Source organism: Ochotona princeps, chromosome 18 (assembly GCF_030435755.1).
Source record: "Ochotona princeps isolate mOchPri1 chromosome 18, mOchPri1.hap1, whole genome shotgun sequence".
Taxonomy (NCBI): domain Eukaryota; kingdom Metazoa; phylum Chordata; class Mammalia; order Lagomorpha; family Ochotonidae; genus Ochotona; species Ochotona princeps.
The window spans coordinates 31106614-31121198 of record NC_080849.1 but is presented as its reverse complement, the minus strand read 5'-3'; the positions used below and the strand labels follow the sequence as shown (position 1 = coordinate 31121198).

At 36.8% G+C, this 14585-nt stretch overlaps 1 protein-coding gene across 6 annotated transcripts in view; it reads right to left on the bottom strand.

Annotated features, from left to right (window-relative positions):
* NOL4 (nucleolar protein 4) overlaps nucleotides 1-14585 on the bottom strand; it is a 276838-nt gene that overhangs the window by 17774 nt on the left and 244479 nt on the right. For all 6 annotated transcript variants that reach the window (XM_004579558.3, XM_004579559.2, XM_058676997.1 and 3 more), the window contains one exon: nucleotides 3870-4050. In XM_004579558.3, the coding sequence (XP_004579615.2) occupies nucleotides 3870-4050 (181 nt within the window). The remainder of the gene's footprint in view (nucleotides 1-3869; nucleotides 4051-14585) is intronic.

Genomic DNA, 14585 nt, shown 5'->3' with positions numbered 1-14585 from the left:
AAAGTGCGGTATGTCTCTCTGCATTCAGACCAAAGACGGACTCCCAGTGAAACAGCTGGAAATATCCTGACAGTAGGATGCTGGTCTCTGACATGGTCCATGCCTACAAAGCAGGGAGACACTTCAATAGCTGAATGATAAGCTTATGCCTGTTCATGAAGAATCACCCATTGTAATACTAGAGGGGAAATCAATGGGAGGGAGGAAGAGAACCTGGGGTGTGGGATGGGAAATCCCAGGACCTATGGAACTGTATTTTAAAGCAATAAGAAAAAAAATAATTAAAATAAGAATAGTACACACCAATCCTCATTTTGAGTATGGATATAAAAATCTCAGACAAAATATTAGCAAAAGTATAAAGGAATATATAGCATTACATAAGAAAGAAATCTCTGCCTTTGTCAACTGACATTTATTCCTGGAATGCAAAATAATTTAACACTCAAAAATCAATGCAATTATCTTGTAATAAAGGATAAAAATGACATGAAAAATCTCCATAGACACAGAAAAAGCTTTTGTCAGGATTCAGGACCCTTTTCTGACGCAAAGCGCTGAGCAAACAAGGAAATTAAAGGAATCTCCTCATCCTAATAAAGACACCTGTTTACAGTCCAATGCAAAAATCATCCTTAATGTTGAAAGACTGAATTTATTCCCCTTAACATTAGAAACAAAGTAGCAATAGTCACAATCACTACTCCTATCCAACATTTTATTGGAAACTCTACATTCAGCAAACAGGCAAGATAAACAAATAGTGAATTGATTTGAAAAGAAGTAAAACTATTTCCATCTACAAATCACATTTATCTTGGATACACAAAATATCTCTTTGGAACCTAGAAGAATACATGGTTTCCTCAGCAAGGTTGCAGCATAAATCACTAATCTAAAAAAGTCCAATGGTATTATTGTAAACTTGCAATAAAAAATTGAAAAGAAGGAATAAAACATTAGATTTATGATTATTTCAATACAGTGAAATAGCACTAAAAAGATCAAAAATAGTGCAAGGTTTGCTCTGGAAACAGCAAAGACATTTGAAAGATATTTTAAAGTTTGAAGTGAATGGGAAAATAATCCTGTTTGCTTTGGTATTTCCTTAAAATGTTAAACACAAAAGATACCATATTATAAGCCAGCAATTCTAATCCTAGGAATGTATTCAAGAGAACTGAAAATGCCTATACAACACAAACTTGTACTTCGATTTTTATAGCAACCTTAGTCAGACTGACTTCCAGGTGCAAAAATCTCAAGTTTCCATCACTGATGACTGGCTAAATAAAACACAAAATGTGACAGGCTGGAATTTATTTGGTAATAAAAGAAATGGAGTATGGATACAGACTAAAGCATCACTCCATGTAAAAGAAGCCAGGCACAGAAGGGCACACATGGTCTGATTTGTTCACTTTTATGGAAGTCCTGAACAGGAGTACTTCTGGAGACAGAAAGTAGATAGATCAGTGATTGCTGGCACTGAACACTCACTCCAGGGCTTCGCTCCAGAGACACTGACAGTGTTGAACAAGTGGCTTGGATATGGCCATCTTCAAAATCCTGGCTCCTCTTACTTAGGAGAGATTTGGGGAAGTCACTGAACAACATAATGAGTTTTCACTATATTATAAAAAGGGATTTTTTTTCTTAGGCTCAGTATGATGCTTTAAAGTGGAAGGGGCCAAGTGAAATTTTGCTGAAACTGTCCCCTTGTTGCAGAGCATACATCATAGTTCTGTGTAAGGTTTAGATGAAGTCCATGCTGAATACCATAAGGATGCATTGCTAAGTATTAAATAAATTAATTTATAAGATTTTTTTAAATCCAGAAGACAAAAAGGCTGTTAATGAAATCTTCACTGAACATACACCTTGCATCCTAAGTGTTATTATTTGCTGGCTGAGTTCTTATGTGAAATATTAGGATACTTTTCAGAGGCTCAGGATTGGAGACTCTTCTTTCTGCCAAGGGCCATCTGGATATTATGACATCGCTCACAGACCATGCAGAGTTATCAACTTAAAAACTAGTCTGCTACAGAGTTATTGAATTTTGAGCCCCTCCTGCAGCTGCCCTTGGCACAGCCAGACCACATGATTTCACAGGTCTCCAGGGGGCTCTTGGGAAAATGTTCCTGACCCCCGCGAGACTTTCAGGCTAAGCATTTCATATCTGTGATTTCCATTCTGGTCTTGGAGTTGTCCTTTGCTGCTCATTTGATTCCAAATTAAAGAAAAAGACGTAGAACAGCTGACAAGGACACCCTGCCCCTCCCCAAGCATTTGTAAAGCTGAGCATCCACCTAAATCTCCCATCTGAGGCACGATTCTCTAAAATTGGTGCAGACTAAAGACTAGTGATACTGTCCTTAGAGGAACTTCACATTTTGGTAGTCCAATGGTAAAATCAGATTTAATTTTAACAGATGTTGTCCAATCCCACTCCAACTTTTTACATTTCTGGAAGCAGTGAGTGAGAACACCCAGTCTTTTTCAAAATATTCTCTTACATTAGGTTTTTGCATACAAGCCACATCTTTCTTCTGTTAGGAGTGAATGAGATGGAGAAACCTTATATGTAATTAAGAAACATGTGCATGGCCCTTTCTGAGAATTATGCAATTATATCCCTATCCTTTTTAGTATGTTTTTGTTGTTTTTCATCTTTATATTTAGAATATTTCATGTTTGGCTTGTTAACCTTTTGTACTATGGGAAGTTACATTTTTCCAGTTTTGACATTTATCTTCTTATTTTACTAAGGCTGTTTTCAAATTATATTAATGTTGTGTGTCTTATGGGGAGAAATATTTAGTCTAGTCATTGGGATGCCCAGTTCCTGCCTCAGATTTCCTGGGTTCAAGACCTCATTGTGCCACCTGACTCCTGCTTCCAGCCAATCCAGACCTTGGAAACAGCAGTGACGGCTCAAATAACTGTGCCCCTGACACCTTCTTGGGAGACCTGGATCTGGTTCCTGGCTTCTGGCTTCAGTGACCCTGTTTCAGCCACAGTGGCCATTTCAGGAGTAAATGATTTAGAAGCTCTCTTTTTGTTTATCTCTTTAATTCTTTACCCTGCTTCTCTCTGCCTCTAAAGAAAAGATTCTATATCTTGTGGTATACAGCAAAATTAATTTTCTGTTGCTGTTAAGTATAGGTAGAAGATTTTTCCCTACAATCTAATTTTTTTGAAAAAATTCACTCATGCATGTTTTTCCCCAAGACATGTTGGGTTTTATGTTAAACATCTGAATCTGATTCCTTTCTATCTCATTCACTTATAGAAGCCTAAGGAACTCCTTAAAGCTTACTAAGCTTTAACTAGTACAAGGCAGCTCCAGCCCACCACTCACTGTAGAGAGAGTATGTCGTTCCCATGGACAAGCCATTGGCTTGAGAGCCATGAGTGGTTTCAATGTGATGTTTAGTTTTGTATGTTCTTGGTTATGACTGTGTGTGATTCATCAATTATGCAAAGTCCCTGGTGACCCACGATTTTTAAATCAAAAGCCTCTTTGAACATTGAGAAAATGTTTTATTATTCTTGATGAATAGTACGTTATAGCTTTGAGGCAAAATATGTCAGTACTTGGGGTAAAATACTATTTCTCTAGTTGAGATTTCTTTTTAACACCAAGAAGCAATCACTCAATTGTGTCACACTTCTGTTATTCTCAAGAAAAATGAATAGGGACATACACATGCAGCTACACAATGTTATGCATTAAATAGTCTTGTTTTTTTTAGCAGATTGGCCCTGATTATTGCTTGCAACAGGTTTATCACTTATCTTCTCTCAAATTTAGAGACTTTACAGCCCCAAATATACAGAGAAATACAATCACCAAGAAAACTCACCACTACTGGAAGCATCGTTTAGATTCAGCAGCCCGCCTCCTAGCCCTCTGTAACTATGGTAACTGTAGGTCCCGTTGCCATTGATGTACAGCACCTCCTGTGAACCTGCAACAGCTGATGTGGAGTAAGTGGCCTGGGCTCCCTCGGGTTTACCTTGTTTGTCAGCGGGAGCAGACTCATCCTGCAAGGACAGACAGCATACCATTACTTGTCAAATCACTGTATGGTTTCTCTTTCAATGGGACCATCTCAATGTCATCCACATATCTGTATTGAATAAGACACAACTACAAAATGAACATTAACTAAGCACATATGTGCCTGTTTAACATCTTGAATTCAGGTGGGGAAACAGTTGACAATTTGAATGGAATATAAAATTACATGAAGTCAAGTTACTTAAAGTAGCCCAGAGGTAGGGTTGCCAAAATACCCACTGCTAGCTGAATGCATAAAGAAAATATGATAGTGTGATATTATCTAGCCCTTAAATAAGAGGAAACCCTGCAACAAAGATGTAACTTAAGCACATTGTGCTAAGTATGAGAAACAAAATGCATATTTACATATTTACATAACTAGTTAAACTTACAGAAACGTAAAGTAGAGTGGTGATTTCCAGGGCCCGGGTCAGGAGGTGAACTGCTCTGCGGATGCAGGTTGTACTCATGGAGGGGGTGGGGTCAGAGGCTCTATCGCACAATTATGTTACATGTAGTTGACAATATTGTACTGTTGGGATGAGGAATTTTATGTTGAATTTAAAAAAAAATTAGCTAGGATTTAAAAGTTACATAAAGGAAAGGCAGTAAATAAAATGCCAAGAAATTTAACAAAGCTTGGGTTTCTTGACACCTTTTTCCCCCAGCTTTCCTTCCTTCCTTCCTTCTCCCTCCCTCACCCTTTCTCCCCTTTTTTTCTCTTCCTTCCTTCCATCTATTATTCAATTTATTTGTCACTTCCTCCCTTTCACCTCTCTCTTCTTTTGATTTTATAATTAAGGATGATCAAAATTTATTGAGTTCCCATTTCCAGGCAGGCCTACCATAGGCAATACAAGAGTCTGACAAGGACCCTAAGAAACACCAGGGTCTTTCAGCTTTTTGGATTTGTTTTTTGTTTTTAAGCTATACTGATATTCACAAACTTATTTCCAAGCCATCCATCCATGTATAGTTGTGACAAGATAAAAACATTTACTTTACAATGAATTATGTTTTTCAGTAGAAAACAATGAGTGTTTTTTCCTTCACCTCTTTATTTATGAGTTCACTAGCCTATGCATTTTTAAGCTTTTCTGCTTTCATTGTTTTTAATAAAACAGGAATTATAAATGCATTTCTAGTGAATTATTAGAAGCACTTTATTTTTTACAATCAGAATTATTTTGCAGTGATGAGTGACTTTCAAATATGTTTTTCTGTGACCCCAAATCGTTAAAAGGCAGAAAGGTCCATCGCTTTGCTGAATGGAAGCAGTAGTCCTGTTAATGAATGTGCTCATCTTTTACAGGGTGCAGCTGTTGCCATGATCATCAGGACCACAGTCAAGATGTTGCCCTTGTTCCTCCCACCTGTTCAACTCTAAATTATCCCTTCAGCATGGCCCATTGTACTCAGCCGCAGATCTATGAGCTTTCGTCTGTTCATTTTTAGTAAGATTATGAAAGCAGCAGCAAAAATTACCAAATCGCAGTGAAAAGAAGGGAAATTTGAAAGGAAATATGGGTATGTCATAAATATATGGGATTTGGGTGGAAATTTATGTTCCAGCATGAACTCCTAATAAAACAACAATAAATGATGATTAAAGATACAGATATCTATATCTTCTCTCTATATATATATGCATATATATACATATATATGCACAGGAACTGACCTAGAATTGGTATATAAACTAGGATATATTATTGCAATTTAAACTCTTCTCATATAAACCTGAGACATCCATGGGGGGCGGAGATGAGGAACTACCTGAAATACTTCTCATGGGAGAAACTGCCTTATAGCAGTAACAAGATGGACTGAAACCTTGTTGGCAATGCTGGATCCACTATATAGGCTGGAAAGTCAAAAAGTTCTGTGCTTATTACTATCGTTAACTCCAAAGCTACTCTTTGCTAAAAGAGAGTACTCAAAGAAGTTGTGTTTTAGATTGTGGTTCTCTATAAAAAGGGTATCAGAACTTCCCCAAATCTGTCTCTGTTAATAGGAATTTTGATGAAAGCATATTTCTATTTAATATATAGGCAAACAATATATGTCTTTTTGTACTTAAGTTTTGCATTACACCTGGTAAAGAAACATAAGTAATCCAAGATATTGATGATGGTATTTCTAGAAATTTGTTGTTGGTAGAAGCATGTACCATAATAAGCAGGCATGAGGTAGGTGACCATGTTACCTACAGTGACATGACCTGTGAGTAAAAGTTGTTAATAGACCAGTAACGCAACAACTAGTAGAGTCCTAGTACGCTGCGCTATAAGTTCTATGTTACAATGACTTTGTCAAGGAAAAAAGTCAAATCTCACATTACTACACCACATATACACCATTAACCAGGCTTTCTCAAAATTCAACAAATATTTTTCCATCTTGGAGTCCTAACCTTTCCAGCTGGGGAAAGAAATCTATGAGCAAAATGTTCTGATAAAATGCCCACATGATGCTCCAAGAGTTTTACATTTTGGAGCATTTCAAATTTTATTTTTTTTAGAAATAGGGATACCAAGTAATAAAGTTTATACAAATATTCAAACTCCAAAAAACCCCAATTTGAAATACTTCTGGTCCCAAATATTTTGAATAAAGGATACTCAACATGTATACACATTCTTTCATCCTAGAAGAGGCATGTTATATACTATTCATTTAGTATAAAGATATTCAAGGTATACAGCTTGCCAAAAGATGGGTAGACGTACCTGCAATGTTTTTCTTTTGTACAGCTTGTATTTGCTAGGAAGGAGCCGAGTTCAGAGTGGTGCCCCTGCTTCTGGGAAGACTCAGTCTCCCTGATAGTGTGAGGGAAACACAGAGAGGCTTCCCTACTGAGTTCTTCCTCTCAGCAGATCAGCAGCTCTGCTCAGCTCTAGTTTACACTCAAGTCAACCCTTGTAAACCTTAGGAAAAGCAGTGGGCTATAAAGTATTCTTCTTGTAAAGATTTGTTAGCTATTGCAATTCTGAAAAAAAAAAAACAATGCTCGACACTTCAAAGCAATTTTGGGGTCCTTGGCAAAGGACTGCCTTGAAACAGTTCCAGCACTAGGGTTTTGGAAATATCTTAGGTAACATGCTAAAACTTGAACTTCCAGTTTTAGAAAAATAATGACACTCTGAAACACAGCAGTTTGTTTTTCTCGTTGAAAAACAGCAATAAAATCCCTTTATAGATGACGATGAATAAAAAAGAGAGAAGGCAAGAAAGCAAGATAATTTTCAGTTTAATTCTTTGCATGGTAGACTTACTTTGTATTATTAATGTGATTTTTAAAAACAAATTCACCTTCATCTTTCATTATGAACTGCTGTTCTAAACCATACAGTTAACTACACAGAACAGGCAGACAATTAATTCCTCTAGTAATCAAATTATGCTTCATAGGGATTCATTTATACTCATAAACAGATTTGCATTGTTGTCATTTTTGGCAGTCCACTCTACATGAATAAATACAACAAAGAAACATCAGGTTTGTAGTATCTTTTGCACAAAAGTTTAATGTAAATTCAATTCAGGTTTCAATCTTAAATGATTATTATGTTTCAAAGCAGCATCTTTTTTTTTAAAGATTTATTGATTGTTATTGGAAAGGCAGCTCCACAGAGAGAAGGAGACAGAGAAACATCCTCCATCCACTGATTCACCACCCCACCACCTAGTGGTTGCAATGGCCAGAGCTGACCCAATCTGGAGCCAGGAGCCAGGAGCTTCCTCTTGGTTTTCCACATGTGTGCAGAGTTCCAAGGCCTCGGGTCATCTTCCACTGCCTTCCCAGGCCACAAGCAGTGAGCTGCATGGGAACTGGAGCAGCCGGGACATGAACCAGCTTCCACGTGGGATCCCAGCAGATGCAAGGTGAGGGTTTAGCCATTAGGCTATGGTACTGGACCCACATAGTACAGTTTTTAATGACATAAAAAAGTTTTTATGACACAGTTTTTAATGGCATACATACCCACAAACATATTTTGCTTTTGTAATCAACTTTTACTCTTAGTCCCGAAAGTTGTCAAAGGTGACAGCTTGTTTCTTGGGTGGCTGTGGAGATTGCTTCCAAGCCAGCACAATCTTAATGTTACAATGCTACACAATGAAGCAATTACATAAATTTGGTAAATTAAAATGGAAAATTATGATCAATAATTTCCACTTTAAAAAAAATTCATAAAAATAAGACATGATCAATGACTGATCTCAGGCAGTATACTAGAAAGTGTGCAATCAATTTGATTCAGATTTCTTAAAATACATAACAGAACAAAGAAACACTTATGCTGACTCCTGCTGTTAAACTTTGATCAACAAACTTAAGAGTTCTCCAAAAAACTTGTGGGAAAACAGAATTAAAGGATATGTTTATTTTGATGTAAATTTGAAATCCATGCATAGTTCTTATGTAATATATACCTGCTATGAATTTTTTGAAGACCCCATGTATCCATAAATATACACCTGATAAATCAAATAGATTTCTTAGATTGTTGGCATTTCCCTTCAGATGAAGGCCAAACTTGGCATGGTTTGGATCAGCAGATGTTTCCTCTGATTTACTCTGCTTAAGGAGCTAAGCTGTGCTCCTGTGTTCTCCATCTTTGCACAGGATAGAGACAAACTTGACTTGATCAACCTGATCTGGTACCTGAGTCACACATGCTGAGTGCCAAATTCACAGCACATACCAGAAAAAGCTTGCGTTTGAGTATCTTTCATAGACAAGCTTTGTTAAAATTAAACTTGGTTTATTGTATTCTACTTGATATTTAAAATTTTAGTGGCAGAGAGAGAAAGGGAATGAGCAACCTCCCAAGTGCTTAACCAAAGCCAGAAACTGTGAATTCAATCCAGTTTACTGGAGCCTTCACCAAGGCCCTTGGCGTCTGCAATGTAGGTAGCTGGAACCATGAAATAAATTCAAGCACTCCAGTACGGTACACAGGCATCCCAACTAGTTACCCATTCAGTATGAATTATCATTGAGTCTTCTTTGCTACAAGAAAGATGATCAGAAAATTCCAAATAAATTTATTTCTAGATTCAGTAATGTGCATACTTTATTTCTGCTTTAATTTTATATTGTTTATTGCAGTTGGAATTTGCAAGGCGTTTCTGCATCCATATCGAATGACAGTTTTATAACAAGATGTGATATGGTCAGAGAAGGTAGCAGTAATACTCCTTTTTAGAGTTTAAATAGCCTGACTAGGCCTCCCAAATAACCTCATTGCTGCCAGATAGTAAACACATGAAAAATACATACCTCAGTTTCTCTGAGATATCTTTAAGATTGGATGTCTCTTTTCCCTGCTTACTCTTTGATACCGTTTCATAAATTATTATTTTAAATTTCTGCTTTGCTCTACCAGTACAGATGTATTGAGGCAGTGCGAACTACTTCATGTTTAGGCTATTGGAAAGTATCTCCAGCTTCTAAAGGTTCCCTTCCTCTGCTTGACAGTAAGTGTTCCAGGACTGAGTACATTGCTAAGAGATTTTTGGAAAACTCATTAAAGAGTTGTGAACCAGAGCTTCCATTTGAATTTTTTTTTTAAAATCAAGGAAAAAACCCACTGCACTGAAAGGGAATATGCAAAAATGTGAGGGGGGAGTGCATGTGCTTACTTCTTGGGAAGATAAGTGATTTTGATGACATCAAGACAATCACAAACATACACTCAAATGCACAAGTGATTTCTCCCCTTTCCCCCCAGTTACAAGCTGCATGTCATACTTTGCCTGCTGGCTACATACATAAGTAATATACTAGTATGGAATTTTATTCCATGCAAAGATGCCCCCAAACCCAACAAGGCAAGTCTACTGAGGAAAATTCATGAGTTAACGGAGCTTAATGAACAGCTTGGAAGTTACTGAAAAATCAGATTACATTCATTTTTATTCAAGAAACCAAAATGATTACCAGATTTTTTTAATCAAAATCTGAAGAAAAGGCTATTATTTTTAAAAACTCTTTTTGTAGGAAAATTGCCACATACACATGCACTCACTTGGGTTATAAACAGTGGAAGCTTTGTCTCACTTGAATGTAGGATGCAATAAAATTGAGAAAGAGAGGGGAATGATGGTTACCATAGCCTGGGGGTGGAAGGGGAGAACGAAGGGCTTTGAGACAAAGGTGTGCAGGTCAAGCAAGGATGAAGAGCCCAGAGGGAAGACCACACTCAGGAAAGATGCATTATATGTTTCAAAAGAACTAAGGGAGTAAATTGCAATTGTTTTATAAAAAAAATCACAGGTGAGGTTATAGTGATGTCAATTTGCTTGATTTAGTTATCTACATCATAAATTCAGGAGCGATCATCATAAAGTTTTGGAAATACATATTATAAAAATGCAGGAATTTTAAAACATTTTTTGCATCAAAATAAATGTATCGAAACATTGCATTACATCCCATAAATGCATACGATTATTATTTGTCCACAAGAATTAGTATTTGGAATAAATTTATGAAATTCTGCAAAAAAATATAGTGTTGAGAAACACTAAGCCTGAAAAAAAAAAAAACCCAGAAAGTAAGTATGGCAACAGTAACAGCAAGTCTCTGACTGCTGAGAATTTATCAAGGGCGTTGCAAAGTCAGATGCTCCAATGCTGTTCTTGAAGGACATAAAGTTGTTTATTAAAAGTGAGACTAGAGGCATTGTCTTTCTAAATTTCAGTTTTAAATCAGTGGTGGCCAGGACTAAGTCATCTGTAAAGCCAGAACCCCATGTTTGTGCCAGTTTGGGTCCTGGCAGCTCCACTTTCAATCTAGCTCTCTGCTAATGCACTTGGGCAGGCAGTGGATGATGGCCCAAGAGCTCCTGCTGCCAGATATGTGGGACCTGGATGGAGTTTCTGGCTCCTTGCTCAGACCTGGCCCAGCCTGTGCCTTTGTGTCCATTTGGGGAGTGAAGCAGCATCTGGAAGCTCACTCTCTTTTTGTCTGTCTCTTTCTCTCCCTCTGCACCTCCACTGCCTCACTTTCCTTGCCTTTCAAATAAATTGTATTTGAGACCCACGTGTGGATTTTCTATTGTCCAGTTATTTCACATTTAGCATTTCAATAACAAATTTGTCTTATCTTTCTTGCAGATACACCTTGCAAAACTTTTAACTAAAAGTAAAATAACATGTGTTCTATCAATAGTTTTTGCTCCCAGCAATGCACCATGTCAAGAATTTTTTTCCTTCTCTTCCATGGCTTCCATCAAATAGCACCAAAGTCCTGTCTGACCTCACTGTTTTCCACCTTAGAAACACTCACTGTTGATGCTCAACTTAAGACTCATCCTCTCTCATTTGAGCTACTATAATAATCTGTATCATCTTCAAGTTTTGTCCATATTTCCTCAAATTAATCTTTATGCACTTATCATGTCAATTTCTTAAAAATGTTTGAGATTCATTTCCTCCCAGAGAACAAAAAAAAAAAGCTCATCGCATGCAGTACTCTTTAGGATTTGAAGATAGTCTTGCCAGCTGCATTTTCTGTTAGTTCTGTTAAACACAGTATATTCTAGTCATAACATAATCCAAAAGAAAGCTTACATGCCATGCTCTGGCCCACCCAATTCATCACTATGTAGAAAGCTTCTCATAATTGCTATATGTATTGTATCCCTTGATTTTGATTTGCCATATATTTAATACTCCTTCCTAATTTTTAACGTGTGGGTGTATAATATTGAATAATAAACTATATTTTAGAGATTATGTTAGCACATTGTTTTACATTTGTATGGGATGTCAAGGTGCTATGTGGGTAAAGTTGGTTTAGGTACGGTTTTCATGACTGTGAACAAGGTCTAGGTAGGAGTTGTACCACAGAACGTTAAGCCACATCTGCATCACTGGCAGCATTTTTGGAGTGCCAGTTCAAGTCTGACTTCCCATCCAGATTTGTGGAGGATGGTCCAAGTGCTTGGGTCCCTGCTACCAATATGTGATACCAGGCTCTGGTTCCTAGATCCTGGCTTTGGCCTGACCCAAACCTGCTCCAACCCTGGCCATTGCAGTCGGTTGAGGAGTAAGATGGAACATGTTTCATTGGGCTTTTTCCTGTCTCCTTCTATAGCTATACTTTTCAAGTAAGAGAACAGATAAACAAACAAATATGCTGAAATAAATGATTCAAAATGATTTATTTCATTAAAATAAGAGAATTAGATCCAGAGAAAATTAAGATAAATTCCTGATTGGAATTTATTAGAAAACATTGTCCTTCCTAGATCTGAATGTATCTTTCAGTCACTCTCACAAAGAAAAACTTGACCTATAGAAATCATTTTGTGTATTTTGTACCTAATTTTCTTTTTGAAAAAAAGGCAAAAAATAACGAATACATGATATTCTAATAGAGAACAAGACCTTAACATAATGTATTTTTATTGTTTTCAGCTTGCTAAAATTTAAAAGATCTTGAATCTAATATTCTGCTAAGATGACGAAATATTTTAAAATTAATGTTAACCCTATTGTCAACATATCATTTTTCAATTTCTCCAAGTATCAAGAATTTAAGGATGATATTTATATGAACATCTATTAGCTATAAAATATTTTATCAATAATCAAAAATCAGAGCAAATATCTTTAGTGTTAAACTTTTTTGGAAAAAAAAATATTTATTTATTTGAAAGGTAGTGAGAGACAGAAAGGGAAAGACGAAAAGGGAAATATCTTTTATCCACCGATTCACTCCTCAAGCGGCCACACCGGCCAGAGAGTGAGCAACCTGCACACATTCAAATCATGCAGCAAGGGCCAAGGTATTGGGGCCATCTTTAGCAGCCGTCATAAGTGAATGAATGAGACCTGGATTCATTCTTTCTTCTTTTTTTTTTTTTTAAATGATCTATTTTGACCTATTTTTAAACTCTGCTAGCATTTAAGACTTCAATTTGGTGCGATGAAGAGAAATCACATAGTACAACTTTTCACAGCCAACATTTTGTAGATGAGTGACTCATTTTACAGATTATTACAACTGAGTCCAAAAATATACTGGTACATCCAGTGCTGCCATGCTTCAGTTACAGACCACGAGAACTAAGTACTCTGGAGACACTGTTGTGAAATAAAGCTGTGTTTAGCAATTGGATACGGGGGAAGGGAGGTTGCCCTGGACCCAAAGCAATGTCTACCTTACTTCTTCATCTTCCATCTGAGTAGTGGTTGTCAAAGTGTGCTCCATGGACCTCCGCAGTATTAGCATTGTATTAGAACTTGTCAGTAAAACTCCTCATGGATCCCACTCAGAGCTACTGAACGGGAATCTCCAGGGATGCGATCCCAGAGAAGGTGTTTTAACAAGTTCCTTAAGTGGCTTTGAGATACATTTAAGTCTGCAAAGCACTGCCTTGGAGAATGCTAGGTCAAAAAAAAAAAATCAATTAAACTTGCAGGCACAGAAGTTTTCTGAATCTCATAATTTGCTTTCTAGGAAGCAGACCTGGATTCTTTCATGTGAAGTGGCGGCTTAACCCACTGCACCACAGTGCCAGTTGTTGGTGTTAAACATTGAGAAGCACAATAGAGTCCTGTGGGGAGTTTCGCCACTTTTCCCCATTAGCAGTTAACATTAGCTATGATGTAAAAATCCTAACATGGTGATGGCAGAAGATCATGACTAGCTGCACAATAGCTTTCTGGAGTTTGATTTGATGTTGGGGAAGGACAGGAGGATCCTGATGCTATAAGTGACATAACACAAAAAGAGATGATTACAAAGGGAATTAATTCATTTAGGATTCTATGTTGGTCATAAAACTACATATTGATCCTATTTTGCAAATACATACAATAGTATCTACATATTACTTGTCAATGCTAAGATAACATCGAAACTATTGCAGTTTTGACTTCAACATTTGCAATTAAATAAAAACAACACATGCCACTTTAAAAGATAAATTAAGAAAACTGATTTTATTTTCATTTATTTAGATATCAGCTTTCCCGGAGTATAAACTGAAGCTATAATTAATGCTAAAACTATGATGGTCAGATTTATTGCCACACATGGTTGTATGAGCATCAGCCAAGGACACTAAAAGTGAGATCTTGAAGTAAATTCATTTAACACAGAATTCTAAATATGTTTCTGAGCATTCTCATTACTGGTTTAAGAAAATTAGGGTGAACATGGAAGAGAAATTTGAAAGTAAAATGCATTTAGCTTTCAAAAAACAAACTAGCCAGGGTGGAAATTTTTTATCTTGAGACACTTCTTTTTGAGGAAGTTGGAAAATGTGACAAATGCTGCTGTTCCAACAACTGAAGCTGAGAGGTAATCATGATGGACTCACAATTAGAAACAGGTGTGCCGAGACGGTTGGCTGAGCAGAGTGGCAAACAATCCCAGCCTAATGTCACGCCACACAATGGATTCCTTCATAGCTGCTTTACTCAACATTATGCTCAATCATATAGCAAACATAATTGCATCTGATGGTCTGTCTTGAAAGCACTATATAATTGAAAC